We start from the raw sequence: 16911 nt of genomic DNA on the forward strand, positions 1-16911 counted from the left end.
CTGAATCTATCTGGAAACCTAAAAAGGTTACCTTTGTCTGAGGAATCAAAGAACTTTTTGGTATATTGATCCTCCAACCATGTCTTTGAAGAAACAACACTAGTTGATTCACGTGAGATTCTGCAGAACGTAAAGATTGAGCGAGTAACAAGATATCGTCCAAATAAAGAAACACCACAATACCCCGCTCTCTAATTACAGAGAGTAGGGCACCAAGAACCTAGACTCGGCGTCAACTAAGATGCTGGAAATTAAGAATTTGCGTCAACGAACGTAACTTTGCGTCAAAAAATCTCGTGCCAAAAATGACGCAATAAACTTTAACATTTTGCGCCCTCGCGAGCCTCATTCTGCCCGCGAATTTAAAAGACAGTCAATTTAAAAAGGGAATATACCTCAGTAATTTTCATAAAAAAGCATTTCCCAGATATGAAACTGACAGTCTGCAAAAAGGAAATATACTGAAAACCTGAATCATGGCAAATCTAAGTACAATACATATATTTAGAACTTTATATAAATACATAAAGTGCCAACCCATAGCTTAGAGTGTCTTAACCCCTTAACGACCGAGGACGTGCAGGGTACGTCCTCAAAAAAAAGGCAGTTAATGCCTGAGGACGTACCCTGCACGTCCTCGGTGTGGAAAGCAGCTGGAAGCGATCCTGCTCGCTTCCAGCTGCTTTCCGGTTATTGCAGTGATGCCTCGATATCGAGGCATCCTGCAATAACCATTTTTAGCCATCCGGTGCAGAGAGAGCCACTCTGTGGCCCTCTCTGCACCGGACATTAACGGCTAAGTTCGTTGGTGGGTGGGAGCCGGTGTGGGAGGTGGGTGGCGGCCATCGATGGCCTTTGTGATGTGGAGGGGGGGGGGGGGGGGGGGGGGGGCCACGACCGGGGGGACGCGCACGGACGCGCGCACGTGCACGGGGAGGCCGGGCGGGCGCGTGCACGGGGAGGGAGCGGGTGGGAACCACTACGCTACAGAAATGTTTTAGTTAGAAGTGGGGATCAAAGGGGTAATTATATCTATTTGCTGATCGGTTTGGCTGGTGGGGTATTGGACTGTGGGGGGGAAGCTACACTACAGAACAAATAAAAAAAATAAAATAAAAAAAAACATTTTTATTTGCAAACTGGGTACTGGCAGACAGCTGCCAGTACCCAAGATGGCCCCAATAAGGCAGAGGGGGAGGGTTAGGGAGCTATTTTGGGGGGATCAGGGAGGTTGGGGGCTAAGGGGGGGACCCTACATAGCAGCATATGTAAATATGCTAAAAAAAATGTATTATTTTTTTTAAATACCTTTTATTTTAGTACTGGCAGACTTTCTGCCAGTACTTAAGATGGCGGGGACAATTGTGGGGTGGGGGAGGGAAGAGAGCTGTTTGGGAGGGATCAGGGGGTGGGATGTGTCAGGTGGGAGTCTGATCTCTACACTAAAGCTAAAATTAACCCTGCAAGCTCCCTACAAACTACCTAATTAACCCCTTCACTGCTGGCCATAATACACATGTGATGCGCAGCAGCATTTAGCGGCCTTCTAATTACCAAAAAGCAACGCCAAAGCCATATATGTCTGCTATTTCTGAACAAAGGGGATCCCAGAGAAGCATTTAAAACCATTTGTGCCATAATTGCACAAGCTGTTTGTAAATAATTTTAGTGAGAAACCTAAAGTTTGAAAAAGTGAACAATTTTTTTTTATTTGATTGCTTTTGGCGGTGAAATGGTGGCATGAAATATACCAAAATGGGCCTAGATCAATACTTGGGGTTGTCTACTTCACTACACTAGAGCTAAAATTAAGCCTAGAAGCTCCCTACATGCTCCCTAATTAACCCATTCACTGCTGGGCATAATACACGTGTGGTGCGCAGTGGCATTTAGCAGCCTTCTAATTACCAAAAAGCAAAGCCAAAGCCATATATGTCTGCTATTTCTGAACAAAGGGGATCCCAGAGAAGCATTTACAACCATTTATTCCATAATTTCATGAGTTGTTTGTAAATAATTTCAGTGAGAAACCTAAAGTTTGTGAAAAAATTTGTGAAAAAGTAAAAAAACATTTTATTTGATCGCATTCGGCGGTGAAATGGTGGCATCAAATATACCAAAATGGGCCTAGATCAATACTTTGGGATGTCTTCTAAAAAAAAATATATACATGTCAATGGATATTCAGAGATTCCTGAAAGATATTAGTTTCCCAATGTAACTAGCACTAATTTTGAAAAAAAAGTGGTTTGGAAATGGCAAAGTGCTACTTGTATTTATGGCTATATAACTTGCAAAAAAAGCAAAGAACCTGTAAACATTGGGTATTTCTAAACTCAGGACAAAATTTAGAAACTATTTAGCATGGGTGTTTTTTGGTGGTTGTAGATGTGTAACAGATTTTGGGGGTCAAAGTTAGAAAAAGTGTGTTTTTTCCATTTTTTCCTCATATTTTATAATATTTTTTATAGTAAATTATAAGATATGATGAAAATAATGGTATATTTTGAAAGTCCATTTAATGGCGAGAAAAACGGTATATAATATGTGTGGGTACAGTAAATGAGTAAGAGGAAAATTACAGCTAAACACAAACACCGCAAAAATGTAAAAATAGCCTTGGTCCCAAACGGACAGAAAATGGAAAAGTGCTGTGGTCATTAAGGGGTTAAAGGGACATTAAACCCAATTTTTTTCTTTCATGATTCAGATAGAGAATACCATTTTAAACAACTTTCTAATTTACTTCTATTATCTAATTTGCTTAATTCTCTTGATATTCTTTCCTAAAAAACATATCTAGATAGGCTCAGTAGCTTCTGATTGGTGGCTGCAAATAGATGCCTCGTGTGATTGGCTCACCAATGTGCATTGCTATTTCTTTAACAAAGGATATCTAAAGATTGCAGCAAATTAGATAATGGAAGTGAATTGGAATGTTGTTTAAAATTGTATTCTCTATCTGAATCATGAAAGAAAAATTTGGGGTTTAGTGGCCCTTTAAGTAATGAAAACATACTTACCAAAAGACACCCATCCACATATAGCAGATAGCCAAACCAGTACTGAAACGGTTATCAGTAAAGGTAATGAAATATGTGAGTATATCGTCGATCTGAAAAAGTAGGTAGGAGATGAATCTCTACGACCGATAACAGAGAACCTATGAAATAGATCCCCGTGAGGAAAACCATTGCGTTCAATAGGTGATACTCCCTTCACATCCCTCTGACATTCACTGTACTCTGAGAGGAATCGGGCTTAAAAAATGCTGAGAAGCGCATATCAACGTAGAAATCTAGCACAAACTTACTTCACCACTTCCATAGGAGGCAAAGTTTATAAAACTGAATTGTGGGTGTGGTGAGGGGTGTATTTATAGGCATTTTGAGGTTTGGGAAACCTTGCCCCTCCTGGTAGGATTGTATATCCCATACGTCACTAGCTCATGGACTCTTGCCAATTACATGAAAGAAAAGTTTTTTATGTGCTTATTTGCAAGCAAAACATTATAAGCTAGATTACAAGTGGAGAGCTAAATTATTGCGCATGTGCAAATGGGCAAATTTGTCAGTTTGCGGGCGTGTGATAATTAACCAGCTATTACAAGTGGCTCGTTATTGATTCTGCAAGCTCACTGTAGCAATTAGCACTCTGTTCTCTGGTTCATTTTCTAAAAAAAGATAAAAAAACTGTACTAGGCAGTTTTTGGGGTGTAAAGTTGGTGGGAGTGTGGAATGGCACCGTAGAACGCCGAGATGCTGCAGTCTAACTCTGACTGTTTATGAAAACAAGGAAAATATTGTCTTGAAAAAGGCTAATCTTATGAGCTGAAACGTCGACTGACTGTTTGGATGAATTATTTGCAATAAAAAGTAAATATCAAGACATGCGAGTGCCCTCATTTTATAGTTATATTTTATATATATATTTATATATATATATATATATATATTTTTATATATATATATATATATATATATATATAAAGCAAACAAACAGTTCACAGTTCCGATGCAAGGAATAGTATTTTATAGGTATATATGTTTTTAGTTTTAAGTAATATTGTTTGTGATATTATTACAGTGTTAACCGCATAAGTAAGAAAGTTAACTTGGGTGTTTATTTTAACCGGAGTAATTATAGGGTTAACTTTTTGCACTGAATTTGCTTACTATGATTGGTTGAGGTTTAGACCCATACCTGATTAAACACCTGCTGGTTACACTAAATTTTGTGCTCTGATGAACTGCCGTTAAGGCAGGAAACGCGTCAGCCGAAGTCCTTTTTGTTTGCTGTGCCTTGTCAACATTTTTAATGCAAGTATAAATAAATATATATTATTTTAATTACCGATATCTCTCCCTGCCTTTCCTTGCATCGGAACTGTGAACTGTTTGTTTGCTTTTGATAATTCTATTGGAATCTTACGGGTTCTGGAGAGCCCTAGCAACTAAACAGGTGTGTTACAGAGGCGGCACGGTGAAGCCCACTACACACTGAGAATTGCTACACAGATTTCAAGCTACTTGCAAGATTGTGAATTTGGATTGCAAATATAGGTATTTGTACCTTTATGGTGGGCTTCGGAAAAGTGTGGTGAGTCCTTTGTTCTTTTATAACTGGATGTTACACATATTTACAAGTTTGTTTGGTGTTATCCGCAACTGTGGGGTTCCTGTTTGGAATGTTTACACCATCAGACTACTAATTATACTGTTGTTTACGGGTACTGGCTACGAACTAATTTTCCACAAAATCCCTGTTGATGTTTGTTGGTATATATATATATATATATATATATATATATATATATATATATATATATATATATATATATATATATATATATATATATATTGTATTTTTTTGTTAGTGCACAAGCAAAAGCCAGAAGAGGGTTTTGTAACACACCCCATTGAAGTCTAGGGGAAAGAGAGTTAGGGCGGCTGTGCTGTCCGACTTCCAGATACTAGCGTGCCTGAGGCTTTTTCTTGCACGTTATTATTTTATTTTAAATTTTGTAAAACGAGTGCATGAATAGAAGTGCTATTCATTAAACTTGAGCAGAATATTTTTGTGGTCCACTTGTAATCTAGGTCAGAATAGGGGTTTGATATATTCACACAGTTTTTGATAAATGGTAAAATGATTTATAACTGTGATTGTTTTTTATTTGTTTTGTTTTTTTATATAATACTGGATTGTAATCTTTTATTTTAACGCTGCGGAATCTGTTGACGCTCTACAAATACCTGATAATAATAATAATGCCAATAATTATAATCATTTATGTTTATCCTAAATTGTGGATTATTGTAAGAAAGAAAAAAGAAAATAAATGAAGCTTTGTTTTGCTCACCATATTTTTTATTGAAGAGATCCTGCACTTGTTCTCTCAGTGTGTTGGCAATATCTATCCGAGAGAGTCTGGCATCATAACTCTCTGGGAAAAAACAACAAAAAGAAAATGTATTATTAATTTGTGCGCATATATAATTATCATGCTGATGTTGACTCAATACTATCAAACGCAAACTTATCCACTTATTATCCAAACTCTCTACTCCATTAAAAATGGTAAATGTGCAACTAAATTTCATCCACTTATCTTATTATTAAAGGGACAGTCAAGTCCAAAATAAACTTTCATGATTCAAATAGGGCATGTCATTTTAAACAGCTTTCCAATTTACTTTTATCACCAATTTCGCTTTGTTGTCTTTGTATTCTTAGTTGAAAGCTAACCCTATGCTAATTTCTTAGACCTTGAATGTGAATGCATTTTGGCAGTTTTTCACCACTAGAGGGCATTAGTTCAGGTGTGTCATATAGATAACATTGAGCTCACGCACGTGAAGTTACCTAAGACTAAGCACTGATTGGTTAATATGCAAGTCTGTCAAAATAACTGAAATAAAGGGGCAGTTTGCAGAGGCTTAGATACAAGGTAATTACAGGGGTAAAAAGTGTATTATTATAACTGTGTTGGTTATGCAAAACTAGGGAATAGGTAATAAAGGGATTATCTATCTTTTTAAACAACAACAGTTCTGGTGTTGACTGTCCCTTTAAAGGGATAGGAAAGTCAAAATTGAACTTGCATGAATTAGATAGAGCATGTCATGTATGTATGTTTTAAGACACTTTTAAGTTCACTTCTATTTTGAAATTTGTTCTCTTGGAATCCCATGTTGAAAATGAATACGCACATATCCTACACTAGTGGGAGCTAGTTGCTGATTGGTTCCTGCACACATTTGTCTCTTGTGATTGGCTAACTAGTTGTGATCAGCTAGGTGCTAGTAATGGAATGCTGTTTCTTCAGCAAAGGATAACAAGATAATGAAGCAAATGTTATAATAGAAGTACATTGAAAAGTTGTTTAAAATTGTATTTTCTATCCAAATCATGAAAGAAAATGTTGGGGTTTCCTGACCCTTTAAATAAATATGAAATAAAATATTGATTTCACAAAAAAAGCTGTTGTATCTCCTTATTATACGTCACCTTTGAAAGGAACAGTAAAGTCAAAATGAAACTTTCAGCTAGAGCATGCAATTTCATAACCCTTTCACTAGCAGGAATTTCAGAGAAAAACTTGCCCAAAGTATCGGGGAATTTAAAGTATTTTTTGTTCTCACTCTGTTTAAACAGAAATAGAGCTCTTGCTTTTTTTCTTTACCTTTGAAAACTATATATTTTTTAAGTAGCCACCCCAAGGTAAGGAAGGGATAGGAGACACAGGTCTATGATTAAGGTGGTGGTGTTCAGCCGAAATGCGTAAGACTGTGTCTCTTGTGTTTTTATTATGTTTGTGCTTTTGATATACTTTTTTTTTATAACCCACGCTATTTATCTAGGCCTATTTTGGTATATTTCATGCCACTATTTGGCTGCCAGATACGATCATATATTTATTTTATTTTTTTTACAAACTTTGTGTTTCTCACTGAACTTATTTACACACAACTAGTGCACAAATCACCAATGATGATTGTTACAGAGAGTGACACAGTGTCATTCGGATGCCTTCTGCCACCCAGTGGGTGGTAACAACTTCATATGTTTAGGAGTCATATTACTCAACATTTTTCCATGACTCTATCACAAATTTTTCTTAGTAGAGATCATGTGGTAAAATAATCACCATGGCTAACATGCATATTCTTCCAAACATAACAGGCTGGACTCTCTTTTACTCCTACTTGGATACTCCATATTACCATATCAATATTTGGCTATAAACTTGTCAGTAAGACTGAGGCGATAGAAACTATAAGTATACTGAAGACAATAATAACTTCAAGAATAAAATATGAGTTAACAATTTCATAATTCCTCTATAAAAAAATAAAAATTTTTTTGGCTTTGAATAGTTTATTTATAAACACAACAGCGTTAGTCAACATCCTTTTATACCTTTAAAATAAGAATATCTGATCTCACCTTGAAAACTAAGCCTCTTTGAAGTTTCATCTATTAAGGAATCATGACATTCTTTATCAGTGACTCCTAAAGAAAAAATAAATAAAATTTTATTATAATTAAAAAAAAAATGCATTAAATACTTTATGCTAGGGCTCAACAAACCTATGAGCCAGGGGACCACTGGCTTTTAGACTTTCACCCATGGCTCCTAAGTTTTTGTGTTATCCTGTCCACTCTCTGGCTCCTAAATCTTTTAAACAGATTTTTCTATGCCTGCTTTTTTCATTATATTAAAAGGCAAAATAATGTATTCTGTATATAAAATAGAGAGTACACAATTATTTATTAAGCACCCTAAAAATTGAAAGGCCCTGCTCTCATTATTGGTCATGCAAGAGGCGGCACTCCACAAGATTTTACTTGTGCAATAAGTGTGTGCAGCGGATGTATAGCATTCACTGTGTACTGGCTTCCTAGCTGGAAACATTGTCAATCCCTCTAAAAAATAAATTGGATCCTATGTGTCAAGATATAATTTACACTGTGCACATAATAAGATGTACACAAGGTTATATATTAGTTTATAGGGTGCCAATATTCTTGACTGTAAGATTTGCTTTTAAAAATATCACATTTTCCAAATATTTTATACATAAATGTATAATGTAGGATTGTAGCATTGATTATTTCAAGGGATATGAAAGTCAAAATTAAACTTGCATGATTCAGATTGAGCATGTAATAAAAAGACACTTTTAAATTTACTTCTATTTTCAAATGTGCTTTGTTCACTTGGTATCCCTTGTTGAAAAAGAATACGCACATATCCTACACTAGTGGGAGCTGCTGCTAATTGGTGCCTGCACACATTTGACTTTTGTGATTGGCTAACTCGATGTGTTCAGCTAGCTGCCAGTAGTGCAATGCTGTTCCTTCAGCAAAGGATAACAAGAGAACAAAGCAAATTTGACAATGGAAGTAAATTGGAAAGTTGTTTAAAATTGTATGTTCTATCCAAATCATGGAAGAAAATGTTGCAGTTTCCTGTTCCTTTAATTGGATTTTATGTTTCTAAACTTCTGACTGCAAATTCTAATTGAACGCAAAGGTAAGAAACTAGTGTTCATCAATATTCACGCAAACTGGAGCATTCAACATTATATTAAGGTAAACCCACTTGTCAAATATTTTTTTTTAATATGTGCATAGTACCAAATTGCAAAAGATAGACATACAAAATTAGTTTTGAGAGTATTATATCACCTTATTAATGATTTTTAAAACTTTACTTTGAAACCCTGGTGGATATGTTTTCTCCTTTATTTGTGACAAATTAGGGCTGAGTAATCCCTCTCACCTCTCTTGTATTCTAGTCAGATGTATAGCCAAGAAAGGAGAAGTAGAAAGGTAGGAAAGCAAAACAGAGGAAAAGGAGGTGCAACCTAGAACTGAAAAAAATAATTAAAAGGGACAGTATACACTCATTTTCATATAACTGCATGTAATAGACACTACTATAAAGAATAAGATGCACAGATACTGATATAAAAATCCAGTATAAAACTGTTTGAAAACTTACTTAGAAGCTGTCAGTTTGGCTCTGTTGAAAAGGTAGCTGGAAAGCCCACTGCAAGTGGCAAATAAGACACTCCCCCCTCCCCCTTCTTTTGCATATGAAAAGACCCTTTACACAAACAGGAGCAAGCTGGAGAAGGTAGCTGACAGTATTCACATAAAACTTTGGGGCTTGGTTAGGAGTCTGAAAATCAGAGCAATGTTATTTAAAAATAAGCAAAACTATACATTTATTTAAAAAAAAAAAACTTTATGGGCTATATAAATAGATCATCTACAAAACATTTATGCAAAGAAAAAATGAGTGTATAATGTCCCTTTAAGCAAAAAATTAAATTGGGCAGGTCTCGTGGACTCTCACCTCCATGAAAAAAATTAACTGATCAGGTAAGCATAAGTTTTCTTTCAGAAGGTGGTGAGAGTCCACGAGCCATTACCCCTGGGAAGTAATACCCAAGCTGCGGAGTCCACAAGTAATTAGATGGAACAACCTTTTTATGAAGTAGGCACCTATATACCAGACACTGCTGCTTGAAGCACTGAAGGAACATATCATAGTGGAAGAAATTATAGAAAGTATGTAAGAAAAACCATGTAGCTTCCTTGCAAATTTGGTCAACATAAGCCTCATTCTGGAAAACTCAAGAAGAGGAAACTGATCTAGTAAATTGGGCAAAAATGTGTTTTGAAAAGACTGTCCTGCCTCTAAGAAAGCCTTGGTAATCAAGAGTGTTAGCTAAAAAGCTAAAGAAACGGCTGTGGCCTTCTGACTCTTACATGAACCAAGGATAAACTAATTAAAACATTGTCTAAAAGCCTATGAAATGTGTAAGTAGAATTCTTATGCGCTTACAACATAAAAAAATAAGTGAGAGACTTTCAATTAAATTTTTGGTTTAGGACAAAGAAAGAAATTACTCTTAGTCTTTAAAACTACCTTATTTTGATGAATAATAAAATAAGCCTTTATTTGATACATACAGAAACAGAAGAAATCTGCCAGGAACAAACAACAGTCCAGTGGCTTGTTCTTTGGCCGAGTTACTACCTGGGAGTAGCTACTTTTAGCCCAACTATGCTTTTCAAGGAAAACTTTCCTGAAGTATATCAGCCTGATCCCACCTAACAAGGTCAATCCAGTCCTGAAAAAACAGGCAATGTCCCTCTAAACAAGGGAAATTGCATCCCTAGATGATCATTTTGGCCTCCTTTAAGCCATGTCAGTGAGGTGCAGCCATATCCCTCTAAGCATATTGGGCACATAGTCCACATCTGGTTTCCCCTGTCACCCTTAGGAAGAATTTCCCCAGGGTCATAATACAAATACATACAGAAAGAGAAGCAGTCTGCCAGGAACGAACAACAGCTCAGCGGCTTGTTCTATGGCCCAGTTAAGACATGGGAGTAGCTTTAGCCCAATTGTGCTTTTCACAATGGAAACATTTCCTAAAGTATATCAATCTGATCCCCCTAACAAGGTAAGTCCAGTCCCGATATGCCAGGCAATTCTCCTCTGAACATGGAAAAACAGAATTTATGTTTACCTGATAAATTACTTTCTCCAACGGTGTGTCCGGTCCACGGCGTCATCCTTACTTGTGGGATATTCTCTTCCCCAACAGGAAATGGCAAAGAGCCCAGCAAAGCTGGTCACATGATCCCTCCTAGGCTCCGCCTACCCCAGTCATTCGACCGACGTTAAGGAGGAATATTTGCATAGGAGAAACCATATGATACCGTGGTGACTGTAGTTAAAGAAAATAAATTATCAGACCTGATTAAAAAACCAGGGCGGGCCGTGGACCGGACACACCGTTGGAGAAAGTAATTTATCAGGTAAACATAAATTCTGTTTTCTCCAACATAGGTGTGTCCGGTCCACGGCGTCATCCTTACTTGTGGGAACCAATACCAAAGCTTTAGGACACGGATGAAGGGAGGGAGCAAATCAGGTCACCTAAATGGAAGGCACCACGGCTTGCAAAACCTTTCTCCCAAAAACAGCCTCAGAAGAAGCAAAAGTATCAAACTTGTAAAATTTGGTAAAAGTGTGCAGTGAAGACCAAGTCGCTGCCCTACATATCTGATCAACAGAAGCCTCGTTCTTGAAGGCCCATGTGGAAGCCACAGCCCTAGTGGAATGAGCTGTGATTCTTTCAGGAGGCTGCCGTCCGGCAGTCTCGTAAGCCAATCTGATGATGCTTTTAATCCAAAAAGAGAGAGAGGTAGAAGTTGCTTTTTGACCTCTCCTTTTACCAGAATAAACAACAAACAAGGAAGATGTTTGTCTAAAATCCTTTGTAGCATCTAAATAGAATTTTAGAGCGCGAACAACATCCAAATTGTGCAACAAACGTTCCTTCTTCGAAACTGGTTTCGGACACAAAGAAGGCACGACTATCTCCTGGTTAATGTTTTTGTTAGAAACAACTTTTGGAAGAAAACCAGGTTTAGTACGTAAAACCACCTTATCTGCATGGAACACCAGATAAGGAGGAGAACACTGCAGAGCAGATAATTCTGAAACTCTTCTGGCAGAAGAAATTGCAACCAAAAACAAAACTTTCCAAGATAATAACTTAATATCAACGGAATGTAAGGGTTCAAACGGAACCCCCTGAAGAACTGAAAGAACTAAGTTGAGACTCCAAGGAGGAGTCAAAGGTTTGTAAACAGGCTTGATTCTAACCAGAGCCTGAACAAAGGCTTGAACATCTGGCACAGCTGCCAGCTTTTTGTGGAGTAACACAGACAAGGCAGAAATCTGTCCCTTCAAGGAACTTGCAGATAATCCTTTCTCCAATCCTTCTTGAAGAAAGGATAGAATCTTAGGAATCTTTACCTTGTCCCAAGGGAATCCTTTAGATTCACACCAACAGATATATTTTTTCCATATTTTGTGGTAAATTTTTCTAGTTACAGGCTTTCTGGCCTGAACAAGAGTATCAATAACAGAATCTGAGAACCCTCGTTTTGATAAGATCAAGCGTTCAATCTCCAAGCAGTCAGCTGGAGTGAGACCAGATTCGGATGTTCGAACGGACCTTGAACAAGAAGGTCTCGTCTCAAAGGTAGCTTCCATGGTGGAGCCGATGACATATTCACCAGATCTGCATACCAAGTCCTGCGTGGCCACGCAGGAGCTATCAAGATCACCGACGCCCTCTCCTGATGGATCCTGGCTACCAGCCTGGGGATGAGAGGAAACGGCGGGAATACATAAGCTAGTTTGAAGGTCCAAGGTGCTACTAGTGCATCTACTAGAGTCGCCTTGGGATCCCTGGATCTGGACCCGTAGCAAGGAACCTTGAAGTTCTGACGAGAGGCCATCAGATCCATGTCTGGAATGCCCCACAGTTGAGTAATTTGGGCAAAGATTTCCGGATGGAGTTCCCACTCCCCCGGATGTAATGTCTGACGACTCAGAAAATCCGCTTCCCAATTTTCCACTCCTGGAATGTGGATTGCAGACAGGTGGCAGGAGTGAGTCTCCGCCCATTGAATGATTTTGGTCACTTCTTCCATCGCCAGGGAACTCCTTGTTCCCCCCTGATGGTTGATGTACGCAACAGTCGTCATGTTGTCTGATTGAAACACTAAAAAACTCTAAGCCATCTCCGTGGAGATGTTGCCTGTACAACGGCAAAGAGAATGACTGGGGTAGGCGGAGCCTAGGAGGGATCATGTGACCAGCTTTGCTGGGCTCTTTGCCATTTCCTGTTGGGGAAGAGAATATCCCACAAGTAAGGATGACGCCGTGGACCGGACACACCTATGTTGGAGAAATGGCAACCCCAGACAATCGCTTTGGTCTCCTTTGGGCCTCGTCAGTGAGATGCAGCCATATTCCTTTAAGCACATTGAGCAATGAGTCCACGTCTGTTTCCACCCTTCACCTTTAGGGAGACTTTCCCCAGGGTCATAATACAAATACACATAGAAAGAGAAGCAGTATGCCAGGAACCAACAACAGCTCATCGGTTTGTTCTATGGCCCAGTTGCCACCTTTTTTCAAAAGAGAAGGATTCTTGGAATTCTAAAACAATTCCTTTCTTTGATGAAAGGATGCTAAATTTCTGAAACATATACTATCCTATTGTATTGCGTTTGGCTAAAATAAAATAAGTACCATCCACCATTGAAATAGTTTCTCAAAGCTTTACATAAAAAGAAAAACATCCTATTAAGCTTAGCGGATGAAATAAAAGAAAAGACCAAGCTTAGGGGTATATTTATGTAAGTGCGAGTGGACATGATACAATGTAGCGTATCATGTCCGCCACACTTCGATAAATGCCAACAGCATACGCTGTTGGCATTTATCATTGCACCAGCAGTTCTTGTGAACTGCTTGTGCAATACTGCCCCCTGTAGATTTGTGGCCAATCGGCCACTAGCAGGGGGTGTCAATCAACCCGATCGAATATGTTGATTTCTGTACGCGGCATCAGAGCTGGCAGACAAGTTATGGAGCAGCGGCCTTTAGGCTGAAGGTTAGCCGGAAACAAGGGGCATCAAGCTCCGTACGTAGCTTGATAAATCGGCCCCTTAGTGTACTCTCTAAAATTTATTGAAACAATAGCCTCAGGAACAGGAAAAAACTCAATACCAGTTGATTGAAATATGTTTACTCATTTGATTTAGGGACACCTAAAATACAGGAAACCTTCAAGCAAGAATTAAGATGTTCAAGCATAAACATGAAAGCGGTAGACTCTGTGTCTTGTTCCCAGAGTCACATTCAGAAAAAAAAAAATCTAAACTCTAATGATTCAGAGGAAACCTGAAAAATAAAATTAGGATGACATTCAGACATAGAGAATTTGTGCATTCCTGAAGGAGGGCTGGCAGCCAAATCTACAGAATGTAAAAGCGCATAAACCTTTAAAGGGACAGTCTACCATAGAATTGTTATTGTTTTAAAAGATAGATAATCCCTTTATTGCCCATTCCCCAGTTTTACATAACCAACACAGTTATATTAATATACTTTTTACCTCTGTGATTACCTTGTATCTAGGAACCTTCTTCCTGCCCCCTGATCACATGACTGTGACTGTTTATTATCTGTTGTCTTAAATTTAGCATTGTGTTGTGCTAAATCTTAAATAACTCCCTGTGCCTGAACACAGTGTTATCTATATGGCCCACGTGTACTTTCTGTCTGTTTGTGTTGAAAAGAGATTAAAAAAGCATGTGATAAGAGGCAGCCCTCAAAGGCTTAGAAATTAGCATATGAGCCTACCTATGTTTAGTTTAAACTAAGAATACCAAGAGAAAAAAGCTAATTTGATGATAAAAGTAAATTGGAAAGTTGATTAAAAGAAAATGTTCTATCTGAATAATGAAAGTTTAATTTATACTAGACTGTCCCTTTAAATCCTGGAACAAAGTCGGGAACACTCCCTTGCATTGAGGAAAATAAGGGAGGACAAAGACAAAGGCAGCATTGGAGTGGTTAGAATGCTTAATGTGATTACATTTGAAATTTCCTCTTGGATGTCTTTGCACTATCTTCAACTCAATCTGTCTAACACTAAGCTGCTTCTTATTCCCCCTTCTGTAAGACATCCAGCACCTGACATTTCTCTTACAATTGGAGATTCTATTCTCAACACCTCACCACAAGTCTGCTGTCTTGTGGTCACACTTGACACTGAACTCACATTCATTGTACATACACAAGAGCTCGCCAAATCCTGCTGTGCACACCTATGTAACATTTCCAGAATTTGTCCTTTCCGTACCGAAAAAAACTACAAAAATACTAATTAATTCTCTCATTTTGTCACACATTGACTGCTGCAATCTACTTCTAAATGGCCTTCCCAAACACTGCCTCTCTCCACTCCAATCTTTAATGAAGGCTTCAGCTAGACATCATCCACCTAAGTCACTGACCTACATCAGATGCTCTGCCAGTCTCTACACTGGCTCTCCACACACTCCAGAATACAATTCAAATGATTGACCAGCTATATTTGCTCTCTCATCTACAAACACGCTCCGACAAGTCCTTTTTGATCATCCTCTGACCTACGTCCTATTACCTCTATATCCCTCTCCTGCCTCCAAGACTTCTCACATGCTGCTCCTGTCCTCTGGAACTCTCTACGCTGCTCCATCAGACTTCAACCATGTATAGCTTTAGACGCTCCTTAAAAAAAACAAGTATTTTTACCATCTCGTCTGTTTTTTCATCCTAGACAAAAGACAAGATACCCCGAACCCTATGTCTCTGCACCCTCAACCTGTAGACTGTAAACTATTTTGAGCAGGGCCCTCTTCTACTTATACTAGATATGTATAATCTGTTATGTTTTGTTTCTTATAACAAACCCTTGTCATTGTATACCCCAGCGCTACAAAATATATATACAGAATATATATATCCAAAACAATTCCACAATGGTCAAAAACGGGAAGCGGCACTCACTGGATTTTTGAAGCAAATAAAGACCTTTAATATTCAAATCAACACTCCTGTGACGTTTCAAGGTCGTTAACCCCTTCCTCAGACAGTGTATATTGTGTCAAGCAAAAGCTATATATAACATACCTAATCAAATATGCAAATACAAAACAAATTGCAAACAAAGGAAATTGAACATACCCTTCTGATCGTTTGTGAACCACAATGGTTTGAAAAACAAGGACTTCTGGTATCATGTGACTTGTGAACTCACCATGTCATTAACATGGTAATGTGAATAAACACTCAAATCTATAAAACATAACAAACAGTAGTGTGTCTCAAACATCTTGTAGACAGTTTAATGTGACTCGTAAATTGTGCCAACAAGATTGAATCATTTAAGTGGTATAAAAAATAATAAAGAATACATAAATAAATCTATATACATAATCATTTAAAATTAAAACAAAATTAGCCAAACGGCAATTGTTAAGAGACATCTGAACTTCAATAATCGCGGATTGGATCTACATAAATAGCAGGAAACGGAATAAGTATCGATACAGTCTGTACACAATCAGAAATACATTGTGGGGCATAAAGCCCTTTGCGGTGACAGATTACTCATAAACATTCCTGGTTTAAAGCAAATACGTAGGTTTTGATATTGTCACAAGTTTTGACCATAACTACTAAGTTATATATTATTTATAAGCTCAGAATTAATGCTTATTTTGGTAATCTAACCCTTGTCCATAGGATTATCACATAGCTATAGGCATATCACTTTTTGTGTTTAATCTAATTTAGTTTCAACAAACTATGTATTCCAACATGCTGTTATCTATTCTACCTGACATTTACTAAACGTGACATATTGCTATATATACACTTACGTATTTTCTTTAAACCAGGATTGTTTATGAATAATCTATCAAAGGGCTTTATGCCCTGCAATGTATTTCTGATTTTGTACAGACTGTATAGATACTTATTCAGTTTCCTGCTGTTTATGTAGATCCAATCCGCGATTATTGAAGTTCAGATGTCTCTTAACAATTGCCGTTTGGCTAATTTTGTTTTAATTTTAAATGATTATATACAGGGAGTGCAGAATTATTAGGCAAGTTGTATTTTTGAGGATTAATTTTATTATTGAACAACAACCATGTTCTCAATGAACCCAAAAAACTCATTAATATCAAAGCTGAATAGTTTTGGAAGTAGTTTTTAGTTTGTTTTTAGTTATAGCTATTTTAGGGGGATATCTGTGTGTGCAGGTGACTATTACTGTGCATAATTATTAGGCAACTTAACAAAAAACAAATATATACCCATTTCAATTATTTATTTTTACCAGTGAAACCAATATAACATCTCAACATTCACAAATATACATTTCTGACACAAAAACAAATCAGTGACCAATATAGCCACCTTTCTTTGCAAAGACACTCAAAAGCCTGCCATCCATGGATTCTGTCAGTGTT

The 16911-nt window shown here is 37.6% G+C and overlaps 1 protein-coding gene across 7 annotated transcripts in view; it reads right to left on the minus strand.

Moving 5' to 3' along the window:
- The window catches only part of GTF2IRD1 (GTF2I repeat domain containing 1), a 272274-nt gene that overhangs the window by 45073 nt on the left and 210290 nt on the right, over nucleotides 1–16911 (minus strand). For all 7 annotated transcript variants that reach the window (XM_053707485.1, XM_053707481.1, XM_053707483.1 and 4 more), the window contains 2 exons: nucleotides 7450–7515; nucleotides 5363–5446 (listed from right to left, as the gene is read on the minus strand). In XM_053707485.1, coding sequence (XP_053563460.1) covers nucleotides 5363–5446; nucleotides 7450–7515 — 150 coding nt within the window. The remainder of the gene's footprint in view (nucleotides 1–5362; nucleotides 5447–7449; nucleotides 7516–16911) is intronic.

This window comes from Bombina bombina, chromosome 3 (assembly GCF_027579735.1).
Source record: "Bombina bombina isolate aBomBom1 chromosome 3, aBomBom1.pri, whole genome shotgun sequence".
Lineage (NCBI taxonomy): Eukaryota > Metazoa > Chordata > Amphibia > Anura > Bombinatoridae > Bombina > Bombina bombina.